The sequence below is a fragment of the Temnothorax nylanderi genome, unplaced genomic scaffold, assembly GCF_030848795.1.
Source record: "Temnothorax nylanderi isolate EJ_2023f unplaced genomic scaffold, tnyl_v1.0 TNYL_tig0133_pilon, whole genome shotgun sequence".
In the NCBI taxonomy this organism is placed as follows: Eukaryota; Metazoa; Arthropoda; class Insecta; order Hymenoptera; family Formicidae; genus Temnothorax; species Temnothorax nylanderi.
In genome coordinates, this window is record NW_027249195.1 from 152,082 (window position 1) to 165,649 (window position 13,568).

A 13,568-nucleotide genomic window follows, 5' to 3' on the forward strand; every position below is an offset into this window, starting at 1 on the left:
CATCTATGTATATGATAATTTAATATATTCGTAACGATACACACAAATACATGTACGACTTTATTAACGTTCTACATTCAGGTCGAAATGGCGAAGTATTCAGACGGGGAAAAAGGAAAGGGAAAAATAATAGGCAAACGGTAAGAAGCGCGGAGGATGAAAAAGAGGGAATTTCCGTTTCCCTTCTACTCGCACTTTCGCGCCTTCCCGCTGTCCCCCCTCGTGCCCTTCATTTGATAACGCGCCCTGTGTCTGCGTGCGTCACATTGAGTTGTTAAAAGCGAAAAATAACGGTTTTTCTCATTTACATGTATTTAGATGCGCCGCTTTTACGTATGTCGCAATTTGAAATTCCATCTGAATTTAGGGTAATTCATTATGAAGATAAGAAATGCAAGGAGAGCGACCTTGGCGAACGTAAAAGCAGAAGGGGAGGGAGAAAGTGCATCGAGGGACGCCGTCTTGTCTTACTGGCGCGCGCGAAACGCGCATTGGCCGAAGCGCATCACGCATTCGAAAACAATGGCACAAAATATGGCGGCACCAATCAGATTTGCCAACTCTTTTCATCCCTCTTTTCATCCGCGGGTAACTTTCGGGCCTTTCGGCAAAATCATGTGCTGTTTTTTTATTTCTTCGTTGCTCCGCGGAGAGAGGAAGAGAAAACGAGAATAAGAGATACCAAAAAATTAATATAGCACCCTCGTCATTAGGAACAAAAGTTTCTACAATTCTTTTTCAAGCCGTTTTTTAAAATGCGACAAGCGTTCTGAGCCGGTTTTTCGTTTCCTTCCGATTTTAAAGCCAAATCTACACAATGTGTTCTTTGCTTCCTGTTTTCTGCTCTTAACCTTCACGCGCACCGGATCGTCGACTCGAAATCTCGCCGGCGCGGCGATCTTCGCGCGACTGTACACCGTGCGCAGCAGTTTTTCGGCGACGCGGGCGTCACGTCCGCCGGACGCATGCCGATCGTTCTGTGTCTGCGACGATTGTAATTCGACAAGAGGCGCGGCAGCGAGTCTTATGAATCTGTACGATCCCTGGAACGTGAAGAGCTTATCCACAAGTCGTTTTTCAACGTGCAATTGAATCTCTCCACCACCGACGCTTTCATATATCACCGAATACGTGGAGTAGTGACTTCCTTTGCGACTATCTCGTATTTCGCAATTTCGTCGCGTAACGTGATGTTTCTTAATTTGTCTCTTCTGAAATTCGTCAATTTTTATCTTGGGCGACAGAGAACAAAAAACGTCGCGTTACGCGACGGAATTGCGAAATACGAGATAGTCGCAAAGAGATTAAGAGCAGAAAACAGGAAGCAAAGAACACATTTTGTAGATTTGGCTTAAGAGACCACAGCGGAACTCCGAGGCGGTGTAAGGAAATCGCGACGAAAACGTAGACACTTCTTTCAAGGTCGACGCGCTCGTTAGAGGGGGCGACATTTTACGTCTGAGAATGTGTTATCTACTTATCTATCGCGGACGAGACGCATCGATGTTATATTTTTTGCGGAAACGCAATTTGTTTCTCATGCGTTCGTCGAATTTTGAAAGCCGGGAGGCGAAGATTAACGAATTATAATTAAAGACTGTTTTGAGTCTTTCGCCCGCCACCCCCTTTTGCGCCAATTGGTAAAATGTCAAAAATATTTTAACGGAAGAGGAGAACCAATAAGATGTGAAATCGATCCCCGTGTTTTTATAAAATTAGAAATTTCCATAATAATTACAAGACGTCTTATAGACAGCTTTGACATCTTTAAGACATCTTATATGTTCCGATTTTGGACATGGTGTGTTGTCTGAGTATATATATAATTCAAATAAAAAGAAAAAGCTAATTTGGAGGGAAATTCTCGATAATAAAATCAACATTGCAATCTATTTATATATAATTTAATTATATATAAAATATGTTTTCTTCATCTTGTCAATCTTGTTTCACAATTTAGAATGATTGATATTCAGAATATCCTATGAGATCACTGCTGCGATATCGCTTTTGTAATAAAAAAATTTATCAGTAAACAAGTAATATTATGCACGTATATATGTATGTTTTTCGTTTTTCTATTTTAGTATTCTATTTTAATATTCATGCTTAATTATTTTCTGTGTTTTTTTCACTTCTCTAAATCGCGTTTATATAATTTCAGCCTTTAATCGCTTCAAAATCTATAGATTTTTTATCATTTTTTATTCTGAGACTCAGATTTGCCGTGGGATTGATTGAAGCGATTAAAGGCTGAAATTATATATATATATATATATATAAACGCGATTTAGAGAAGTGAAAAAAACACAGAAAATAATTTCGCGTGCAACATCGCGATATCATCAGGAGCACGATGAGGAACCGCACGCGAGGGAGCAATTTTTCCCACATCGTATATAGTCAACTGATTTTCCAAGACGAGACACGAGAAACCGCGGCGCAGAGAGTCGTCCGTAAAATTCCATTTCGAGAACCTCGGAGTAAGTGGTCGGAGTAGTCGGACGCGTCGCTGCGCAACGGCAGCATTTTCAGCATTTCGGCGGCATGCATATCGCTCGAGCACGCGGCAATCGGACGTTGCAATCTCGAGTGTCTCTCCGAGTGCATATACTTGTATTTTGCACTCTCGCCGCCGGCGCAGACGGAGGAGAAGGAGAAAGAACGGCGAGACGGGCTTTGCTGGCTTTGTTGCATCCGCGGCAGCGGCAGCGGCGAAGAGAGGAGGAAAGACTTTGAGTGTATATATTTCATCTCCGCTGTTACGTGCAATGCGACACTCCGCTATTACGCGATCGCAGAAAGTACACGCGGAATGCCCGTGCTGGTTGAATCAACGGAGCTACGGCGGCTCGGGCTCTCTCGCCTCTCTCTTTCTCCTTCTCTCCGCCGCGTCTCCCACTCGGGCGTCGTCGTCCACCACCACCTCGGCACGACACGGTCGACTCATCATCCACTCCGTCCGTGTCCCCTGGCTCTATGCTCCAAAGGCCAGGCCACGCGCGATAGTTCAGCCGTCGCGCCAGGACGGTAACGCACGCCCGCACCACGCGAGCCCGACACCACCGAGATGGCACCGGCCCTCACCAAATTCGCCACCAGACGCACGCTGGCCGGCGCGGCCGCGGTCGGCACGCTCATCTGGATCCTGAGGAATCGCAGCAGGCGACGGACGCAGCGGATCAGGTAAATATTGCGCGTCAATCGTCATTCGTCATTTCGCGATTTGTCTCTGAGCAACGGCAACTGCTTTCAGGAACCAGTGGCCCACCGGCAACGATATTCAGTATGTCATCAAGGAGGTAAGAGCGTGGGATAGCATCCTGACGCAGAGATAGACCGAGATATTGTATTGACTGTGTACTTGTCTGCAGGAGAAACCGAAAGGCCCCAAGGCGCAGGTCAACGCCGCCTTCTTCCGCAGGCTCTGTCAGCTGCTCAAGATCGGTATCCCCGGTGTATTGTCGCCGGAGTTTGGCTTTGTACTCCTGGTGGCGAGCGCCCTGGTCGGCAGGACTCTGTGTGACTTGTGGCTGATCAATAAGGGCACCGTGATAGAAACGTATGTGCAGCATTTCTGATTAGTGACGTTAAACAAGCTTTATCTTGCTGACGCGAAACCTTGTATGCTACCAGGTCGATTGTCAATATGGATGGGCCATTGTTCAAGCGGCATTTGATGAATTTGTTCGCCCTAGTGCCGATGGTAAGCAGAGTATTCTATCGACTAAAGGTTGCTTATGGTAATGAAATTCTTTCCTTAAGCATAATTTTAGCTCAGCTTTATTGAAAAACAGTTAAATGGCCCGTATTCATAATCAGATCTTATTTCAAGACCGTCTTAAGTAATATCTTAGTGTCTGAGCAGAATAGCTGACTTATAATTTCAAGACAGTGTTTTATGCTTTAAATCTTTGTTTTTAGCAACGCACAATACTGTCTTGTATCTCAAGTCTTAAACGAGTGTACAAAGTGTCAACATTGTAAGACTTGAGACACAAGACAGTATTGTGCGTTGCTAAAAACAAAGATTTAAAGCATAAAACACTGTCTTAAAATTATAAGTCAGCTATTCTGCTCAGGCCCATAAGATGCTAATACGGCTCTGTGATTGGTTAATGACATCTTAAGATTGTACTTAAGATGGTCTTAAATATAAGAACCGACTATGAATACCGGCCAATGATGTGCTAATGTTTCGTGTGATTGTATTTATTTAGATAGCGATCGTAAACAACATACTGAAGTATGGTATAAGTGAAATGAAGTTGAGATTGCGTACAAATATCACGCGTTATTTGCTGGATCATTATCTTAAGTAAGTATACTGATATATATTTCTTTGTTAACTTGGACTCTATTCCGTTTTATTTTTGTCAGCCTAAGTAGTTCTTTATCATATGAAACAGTAATTTCGCAATTAATGAATCATTATCGATGCGTGCATATTTCTATTGTATTTTGCATAACTTTGAAAGGTATTCAGTCTGTCGCTGATATCGACAGCACTTCCGTTTAAATAATGTATGACTAAAATAAATTAGGGATTGAAATGATGTTTGTTCAATGGGTACGCGATAAGAAATGTTGAGGAATAACCTTGAATATTTAACAAAAGAGGCATTTCTTTCTTTCGCAGAGGCTTTACCTACTACAAAATGAGTAACCTGGATACTCGAATCGCGAATCCGGATCAGCTACTGACTACAGACGTCGATAAATTCTGCGAAAGCTGTACAGATCTTTATAGCAATATAGCGAAGCCTCTATTGGACATCGGTATTTACGTGTATAGATTGGCAACTACTCTTGGCGGACAGGTGCATAAACGTTTACCTTATTTAATGATAATTAAGCAGAAGATATTACTGCAGAATAAGCATTTTATCGCCACAGATAATGTTATCTTTTTCTAGACGCCGCTCTTGATCCTCTCGTATCTGGTAGTAGCTGGTGCCTTTTTGACTCATCTTCGCAAGCCGATCGGAGCAATGACAGTCAAAGAGCAACGACTGGAAGGAGAGTATCGTCATATCAATTCAAGATTGATTGTCAACTCGGAAGAGATAGCCTTTTACGGAGGAAATAACAGGGAGAAGCTGACGCTGTTAGCTAGCTTCTACAAACTCGTGAGTATTTCCAAATGTTTGTTATTCACGCGTGTTATTCACGCTCAATAATGTTATTTATATTTGTATTGTGTTTTTCTTTCATTATAGGTGACTCATCTCCGTCAATTCTTGGAATTTAAAGTCCTGATGGGCGTCGTAGATAATTTCGTTGGAAAATGTAAGACGATAACTGTCATGTTAACGACATTGCGCTTTATCTATACCAGCTTATGCTTTCTAACGCTAATCTAACGCTATTGTTAATGCTAATCGCTATTTCCTGTTAGATTTCGCGACCGTGGTCGGCTTCTACGCGGTGAGCATACCCTTCTTCCAAGAGAACCACCCCGTGCTCTCCGGCACGCCCGATCACAGGTTCAGATCGTACTACACGTACGGCCGGATGTTGGTGAAGCTGGCCGAGGCGATCGGCCGATTGGTGCTAGCCGGCAGGGAATTGACGCGTCTGGCGGGATTCACGGCTCGGGTCACCGAGATCAAGAACGTCCTCGACGACCTGAACGCCGGAAAGTACGAGAGAACGATGGTCTCGGATTACAAGGAAAACACGATCGGTTATCCTGGTAACGGCAAAATCGTGCCGCGCGACAACATCATACGTTTCGATAACGTTCCCCTGGTGACGCCGAACGGAGACATGCTCGTCAAGGCGCTGTCCTTCGAAGTGAAATCGGGGATGAATGTGCTGGTTTGTGGCCCGAACGGTTGCGGCAAGAGCTCCATGTTTAGGATTCTTGGCGAAGTACGTGCTCTTATTTATACCGTTTCTCACTTATCGCTCGTCTCACAATGTCTTTGTGAATCGATTTTGTCAATGTCGATTGAATCGTATCGTAATCTGCCCGAGATTCTTCTTAATATCTTATCTAGATATTAAGTTACTTCTGATATAGAGAATGATAAGTTGAAAGTTCCGTTATCTACGCGAATAGCGCGAATAGTGCGTCAGTGATCTTGACAGGTCTATATATGTTGATTCTACGAATTGTAATGTTTAGTTGTGGCCGACTTGGTCCGGCACCATTACGAAACCACCACGCGGTAAGCTCTTCTACATTCCGCAACGTCCTTACATGACGCTGGGGACATTGAGGGACCAGATAATATATCCCCACACGAAGGAAGAGATGAAGAGACGCGGTAACGCTAGCGACGACGACCTGAAGAAGTTCCTGGAGCTGGTGCAATTGACCCATTTGTTGGAAAGGGAAGGTCTGAACAGTGAAAAACACGGTTGGGACGCGGTAGCTGACTGGATGGACGTCTTATCGGGTGGCGAGAAACAACGTATAGCAGTGAGTCACTTTTTTATTCTTTTCTCGCGCCTTTCAAGATTGACATTTATCATGTAAAATAACTTAATATCTTGTTTGTAATTGTACCCTAGTATTGTAAAATTATCGAATTATCCTATCGATGCTTTAAAGTACTTTAAACAATGCAGCCACATCATTTACTATATTTTTTGCTGTAGATCAGTTCTTTTTAGCTGAACTTGCACCGTTCATCTTTTCCCTTTTTCTTTCCAACGTGGAGAAAAAAAGAAAAAAGATAAACGGTGCAAGAAGTTCAACTAAAGAGAAGAACAGATCTTATATCAATATTGTATCATGACGCTAGTGAAGTATTTCTCAATCGTTTTTATTATTTAAGATGGCTCGGCTGTTTTATCATAAACCGCAATTCGCGATCTTGGACGAGTGTACGAGTGCCGTCAGCGTCGACGTCGAGGATTCCATGTATAGATATTGCAGACAAGAGAACATTACGCTATTCACGGTCTCGCATCGTCGCTCTCTTTGGAAGCATCACGAGGTATCGCCATCGATCTGTTTCTTTTCCGTTGATTAACTTTTTGCCACAAATGTATTTACATTTATCATGTATTTTATGTTGTTTTATCATTGCTTAACTTTCTATTTACTGTTTCTAGTACTACTTACATATGGATGGCCGAGGAGGCTACGAATTCAAGCCGATCGAACAAGACACGATAGAATTCGGATCGTGAATTCTTGTGTCCCTTGTATACGCGGAAACGCGCCTGCGTGCGAGGGGCATCTAATTTAGCTTAATTCAGCCCTTTTTTTGGTTTTGTTAAACAATTCCAGCGCGATTTGATAGACGAAATTTCAACTATTATTCAGTAGTTTTAATAATAGATAAAGTGCAAAATTATCACGACAGACCGGTGTTGTTGAGTATTAAATATACATAAATCACAGGATGCCTTACACACAGAATGTATATGTATTGTACAGGATGTATATACTATACAATTAGGCACGTGAAGTAAAGACAAATGGCGTGATCGCAGTTATTTTCGGCGCTATCACTGATTCTTTCACGCAGGTACGTAGTCAAACCTGCCATGCACAATGATATATTTTTCGATCGATATTTTTCTACGGGATAATATATTCTTAGCAATATATTCTCGATTGTACCTTGAGCTTGAAACATATGTGATGTCATCATAAATGACTTGAAATTTTTTTGGATCCTCGGACCCTTTGAGATATAACTGTAAATATACCCAATTTTATAGTGCCTAGAGTTTTCCAGTGTAAATTTGATTAACTACTAATGATCACTTGATTTTCTATTTAGCGAATACTTGCCAAACTAAACAATGCAAATTATATATATAAGATCGAATTAAAATCGCGAGGTCTTACTAACAGTTGTATTATATCGAGAAAAGTGTATATATATGTGTACATGACAGGATTTATTGTAAAGTACGTTTAATTATAAGAATGTAATTATTAATATCGTTATGTGTGGATCGCATATGTCACTTGGTTAGACATATATGTGATTCAAGCCAAAAAATTATATAATGAGATTGCTGAGCAATAAGAGGATGATAGATATAATGAAGGAAGACTTATTGTAAATCCGGAGCAAATTAAAATCAGCAAGGCATACGTAGGAAAGATGCTTTGAGGGACTATAATTTGTGATTCTCTTTCTTCCACAATTGCGTCGCAATTGCAGATCTTTTTATCTGTTTGACGAAGTTATTATAAATGACACATTATTCCTATTGATATGTAGAAGAAATTCTTTTTTTTCTGCTTTATAACGTATATACATGTTCGAATAAAGTTGAAGTATTCTATTCTTTACAACAACTTTGTCATATTCCGAAATACTTTCTCTATTACAATAAATTGTTTTCTATAATTATTAAGAAAATGTATACGATGGACTCGGATTTATTAAAATACGTTAATGAGTTTGAAGTCAAATAGAAACTCTGGAATCAAAATGTTTTCTTAGCGCAAATTTCTATGAAGCTAATAAGTGTAAAGATATTTTGTAAAAAATAAAGAGATTTTTCTAATCGAGCTTGTGTAAGTAATTAACGATATTACTTGATTAAATCCTTTATTATACTTTTACAAGAATTTTTCAGAACGCTTAAAGCCGAGAAATTTAGAAGTTAGTAATTTTGAATCCAATTTTCATCAATTTCCATAAATCTTTATTTAGATGTGTATATAGAGATAAAATTGTATTAAAGATTGATTAAAATATTTTTTAGGTTCCTTTCGGATGCCATTTATATCAGATAAGGATGTCGAGAATAGTATAGGAAATTTTTACCAACACAAAAAATCGTCGATTGATTTAGAATATTTTTTTTCTATTTTTTATGAATGTATCTTTTAGGAAATAATGCAACACTTTTTTTTCTTCCACTAAACTTTTTTTTAAATATATTTATAGGTCCAAGTTTTCGGAATTTTTCTAATTAATTTCTATTATCATACAACGTAAAATTCGCGACTTTCTTTGTTTTTTACTTGTAACATAGAACAAATATTTGGGTCGCAATATCACGATTTATTCTTCCCATTCTCTTTTATCCTCAATGTTTTATTTTAATTTCCAGAAAAATTTCGACGAAAGTGAGAAATATACTCTTTTTCTTCCTAATAAATAAATTACTTTGTATGACAGTTAGTACTTTACAGTTACTATTACTTCGTGTGACAGTTTGTATAACAGACATTCACTTACTTCATAAAAAAGAAAGATAAGTTGGTTATTGATGAAATACTTAGAGGGTGGCAGTGTGGTCTTGTGGTAAAGCGCCAGACTCGTAACTCCGAGGAACCGGGTTCGAGTCCACCTGATCACAGGAATTTTTATATTCCAAACTGCACCCCCCGCACGAGTGGGGCTCGTGCGGAGAAACTGGGCTATCTTTCAGAGGAGACATTAAATTTGAAATTGGTCGTCAAGCTTGGGGAGCTTGGGAGTTTTGGTAAATTCGGAAATATAAATACTGCATTTGGATATACTGTAATTACTGTTAAGAGAATATTTGGAACACATATTTCCAATTTGTCGCGCAAGCAATTTAGCTTCGCAGGATGAATCTGCGCCAAGTAAATTTGGCGATAAAAATACAGCATTTGGATATACTGTTGTTTTTGGTGAAATGTTTCTTGGAAGTACGCATATATTTTGTGTACCTAGGATTTTAAATATAATAAAAAAAAGAACATAATAAATAAGAAAAAGAAAATTTATAATTTTAAAAAACAAAATTTTATACGTGTATATATTACGCAAAAAATTTATTATTAAAAAATTTATTAATTGATGATAATTGATATGCTAACTTCATACACACAAAAATGTAGTTGATATTTTACCCAAAGAAAATCCACACAATTCTTCGGCAAAATGCAACATCCTCTCAAAATTAAAAAACGACATACGTATTGAATCGACATGGAATGTCGATTCACCAAACAAATTGCTTCTTGGACCAAGCTCTTCCATCTCTAGTGATCCCGCAGCAATAATTATTCTATAAGTCGGGATGGATTTTGTTTGTTCGAATTCATATATGGCTTGGTCTTGAGTTTCAAATTTATTTGTCAAATTTGCGGACATTATAACTCTACAATTCCTTGGTGCTGAAATCTAGAAATAAGAATTTAAGAAGCATACATAAAAAAATTAAATAGACCGTTTAATTTAATTTTTACCAAAACAGCTTAAAAGAACATGTAAACATATATGTATAAAGATATAAATAAATTATTATAAATATAGATATAAATCGTTTTATAAGAAAAATGCGTGCTGCAAAATATCATATTAAAAACTTTTAAATTAATTTTTGAAAACGGAAAATAAACTCGCACAATCGTTTTAGAAAAACATTCAAGACACTGTTCTTGCTGTAATTAATAAATTAATGCTTAACAGTAACTAATAGCTTTAAGATAAATTAACAATAGCGAAAAGAAATTAAATTAAATTAAATTAATCGGCGGTTAACTGAACCACAAATCGGCATTAAAGCAAAATTTTTAACTACGATACATAAATTCGTTATCTCTGTGATCCAATCCTTTTTATCACATATCAAGCAATAAAAAATTAATTATTCTATCCGCGTTAACGAAATATGACGAGCATAAGTTAATTTACAAGTCAATTTATAAGTTAATAGAGTTCGATCAAAGTGGCCGAACAAAATTAATTCGGATAAATCGCGGCGATCGCCGCTCGGCGCGACTCGGCTCGCGTCGGCTCGGCTCGGCCGCGGCGACCGGCCGCTCGGCTCGACTCGGCTCGCCTCGCCTCGCGTCACTTCGACCGCGCGCATTCGTTCGTGGAACGGGTACGGTACGGCGACCGCCGGGGTCTGGGAATCTAGCAGAAGCTCCGGGGACTCCGGTTTTCGTTCGGTTGCTAGTCGCAGGTCGCAGGCAGTCGCAGGATTCGAGCGCTCGAGGGTGGGTCGTCTCGTCGTGGGTGCGTGCGTATACGTGCGTGTCGTGAAAAATATACGTGGAGTGCGCGAGCGCGTGAGAAAGCCAGCGAGACACGCACACACATACGAGAAAAAGAGAGACGGACGGTCTCGAGGTAGGAGAAACGCCGAGACGGAGAGAAAGGAAGAAAGAAAGGAAGGAACGCGAAGTCAGCCGCTTGTGAGCCAGAGAGAGAGAGAGAGAGACAGAGAGAGCGGTGAGGGGGGAGGAGACTCGTCGCGTTGTATGTATGTACATACGTGTGTGTCGCACAGTACCGTCGAGAAGGAGGAGCGGGAGGCGGAGGAGGAGGAACGAAGCGGTGACCAGTGTTCTCTGTCGAGGCTAAGCGAGGCCTCCGAGGAAAATAGACTTTATCGCGCGTCGCTATCGATCGCGTTCGTCGCCGTCGCCGTCGTCGTCGTCGGCCACCGTGCCGGATCTCCTCGTGCACGCCACTCGTGCCGGACGCCACGAATTCCGCTTTCCTCTCTCTTTCTCTCTCTCTCTCTCTCGCGTAGCATAGCTCCCCCCTCATTCCCGCCCGTCTCTTGCCGTCGCGCGGCGCGACTCCCCGCCCCTCCCACCGTCGCTTGTTGTCCGCCACCTCCTCTTCGCCGCGTGCGCGCGGCCGCTCTCCTCGGGGTGCCGGCTGCCTTCGCTCGTCCGACGGCCCGACGCTCTGCTGTGCGCGGGGGGGGAGGGGCGGCGAGAAGGGAGGAAGACGGCGAAGAGCAGTGGCGGAGGCGGCGGGACGCGCCGGGAGGAGTACAGGTGCAGGTGCATGCATATAGACGGCGGTAACGACGACGAGCACGTAGGAGAGCGCGAGGTCCCTCGAGCGGGGCGAGGGGGAGGAAGGTGAAGAAGAAGAAGAAGCAGTCGACGGCGGGCGAGCGGGGCGAGGAGAGAGAAGGAGCGGAAGAAGGAGAAAGAAGAGAAGGAGGAGGAGGAGGAGTAGGGGGAGACGGCAGACGTACACGCGAGCGCGTAGCGGCGGAAAGAGTGTAGTCGCGAGCGCGGAGCGCGGCCGACGTTCCTCGTCCTCGTGTGTGTGTGCGCGGGTCGAAAGTTCTTTTTCCTCGTTACCGTCGCGCGCGTGCAGTGCCGCTCGATCGACGGGTTTAGCAGCGGTCCCCTCCTCCCCCCCCTCTCGGCACCGTGGCAGGATGGACGACACCGCGGGCCCGCCGCGAACGTCGGACGTAGCGGCGATGGGAAGCGAGAGCGCGGACGACGCCGCCGCCGCCGCCGCCTCGAAGATGCGGACGATCGACGATGACGACGCGAGTGCCGCCCCCGCCGCCCCTACCACGGGCGACGCCGCCGTCGAGTGCCGCGATAACCGGGGCTCGATAAGGGCCGCGTCCCCGGAACCCCGCGCCGCCGTTGCTACCTCCTGCCCGACGATGACGACGACGTCGTCGTCGTCGCAGCCGCTGACGCCGCCGCCGCCGCATCCGCAGCCGCAGCTGCCGCCGGCCCCGCAGCCGGGGTGTGGCTGCGTGGCCGCGGCCGCCGACCGGGACGAGATCACCGTGTGCATCACGCCGACCACCGGCGGCCAGTTCGAGCTCGCGGTGGACCGCAACGACACCGTGGAGAATCTCAAGAAGATCATCTCCAAGAAGCTGAAGGTCGCCAAGGAGCGCATCTGCCTGCTGCATCGCGAGAGGTGAGTGAAGGTTTTCTTCTTCTCCCCCCTCCCCCTCCCTGACTCTCTTCCCCTTCGCCCCTTTCATCGGGGATTCTGTCGACGCGATTTTTCGGCGATTTCCTTCGAGAATTTCTCTTTCGAGTTGAGGTAGAGAGACGGGGAGACAAGGAGGGGCAATACTCCGCCCGTCGCGACGAAGAACACAACTCTGGGGATCCGAAATCGCGGATCCTTCAGATCGCCCTCGCGTTTTAAAACGGAACAGAGAGAAAAACGGATGACGGAGGCCACGGATGTAATAATTGTGACCGACAAAAGCGTACGGTATGAGTAAGTTATTTTTTGTAAATCAAGATTTCACATTTCTTGGCTAATAAGTTAATAAAGATTGATTTATTGATTGATTTAACATTCGACTGACAAAAGCGTGTAATTGAAGATTGCAGCCCTTTTTTCACATGGCTTGCTTCACCGCGCTGTTTATTGTATCTCGCGACGAAGCTCTTGGGCTTTCAGCGAGGGGAAAAAAAAGGACAAAAGTTCGTCCGAGAAGGTACTCGAAGAGAAAGTCGCGATGGAGAATAGATCGGAGATCTCGATCGCACCTGAGGCTTTAACTGCGTCTTTTTACGCTCCCCGCTCCTAAATCGAGACAATTGTCGGCAACGATCGCGCTCCGACCGAAGGAGAAGCTCGCAGGAAAAGTACTGGGAAACGTGGCACAATATTCAACGTTACGCGGAAAAAAGTATGCAAAGTTACTACGTGAAGGTAAAAGTCGCACGATTTGCGCATCGGATCCCATCCCATAAATAAATAACACGGTCTTTTAAAGATGCATGCCGAAACAAAACAGGAAACTTTTACATTAAACTTTTACAGTTTAATTTTCATTCAAAATATACTTCCCGATTTCAAAATGTACTCCCCATTATTATCTACAACTTTTTCCCCATTCTAATGTTAAATTTTCAGTTGCCTGGCGATAAGGGTCTT

At 43.2% G+C, this 13,568-nt stretch overlaps 2 protein-coding genes across 3 annotated transcripts in view; both read left to right on the forward strand.

The window, feature by feature from the left end:
- The first annotated feature begins 2,471 nt into the window (after window positions 1–2,471).
- On the forward strand, window positions 2,472–8,485 carry Pmp70 (ATP binding cassette subfamily D member Pmp70). Its single transcript, XM_071713984.1, has 12 exons — window positions 2,472–3,186; window positions 3,257–3,302; window positions 3,375–3,562; window positions 3,637–3,706; window positions 4,221–4,318; window positions 4,640–4,820; window positions 4,917–5,129; window positions 5,220–5,289; window positions 5,399–5,874; window positions 6,131–6,427; window positions 6,786–6,947; window positions 7,066–8,485. The coding sequence occupies exons 1-12, from the start codon at window positions 3,071–3,073 to the stop codon at window positions 7,141–7,143; spliced, it is 1,995 nt and encodes a 664-aa protein (XP_071570085.1). The 5' UTR covers window positions 2,472–3,070; the 3' UTR covers window positions 7,144–8,485.
- A 2,296-nt stretch (window positions 8,486–10,781) lies between these two features.
- The window catches only part of LOC139776960 (uncharacterized), a 36,480-nt gene continuing 33,693 nt past the window's right edge, over window positions 10,782–13,568 (forward strand). For both annotated transcript variants that reach the window (XM_071714041.1, XM_071714042.1), the window contains exon 1: window positions 10,782–12,590. In XM_071714041.1, the coding sequence (XP_071570142.1) occupies window positions 12,085–12,590 (506 nt within the window). In that variant the 5' untranslated portion in view covers window positions 10,782–12,084. The remainder of the gene's footprint in view (window positions 12,591–13,568) is intronic.

What these genes read in the sequence shown, in the direction of transcription:
- Pmp70 (XM_071713984.1), top strand. Translation starts at nt 3,071, where the DNA reads ATGGCACCGGCCCTCACCAAATTCGCCACCAGACGCACGCTGGCCGGC. An exon ending in AGATAATTTCGTTGGAAAAT is followed by an intron (nt 5,290 to 5,398) that starts GTAAGACGATAA and finishes ATTTCCTGTTAG; the next exon opens with ATTTCGCGACCGTGGTCGGC. An exon ending in CTCTTTGGAAGCATCACGAG is followed by an intron (nt 6,948 to 7,065) that starts GTATCGCCATCG and finishes TACTGTTTCTAG; the next exon opens with TACTACTTACATATGGATGG.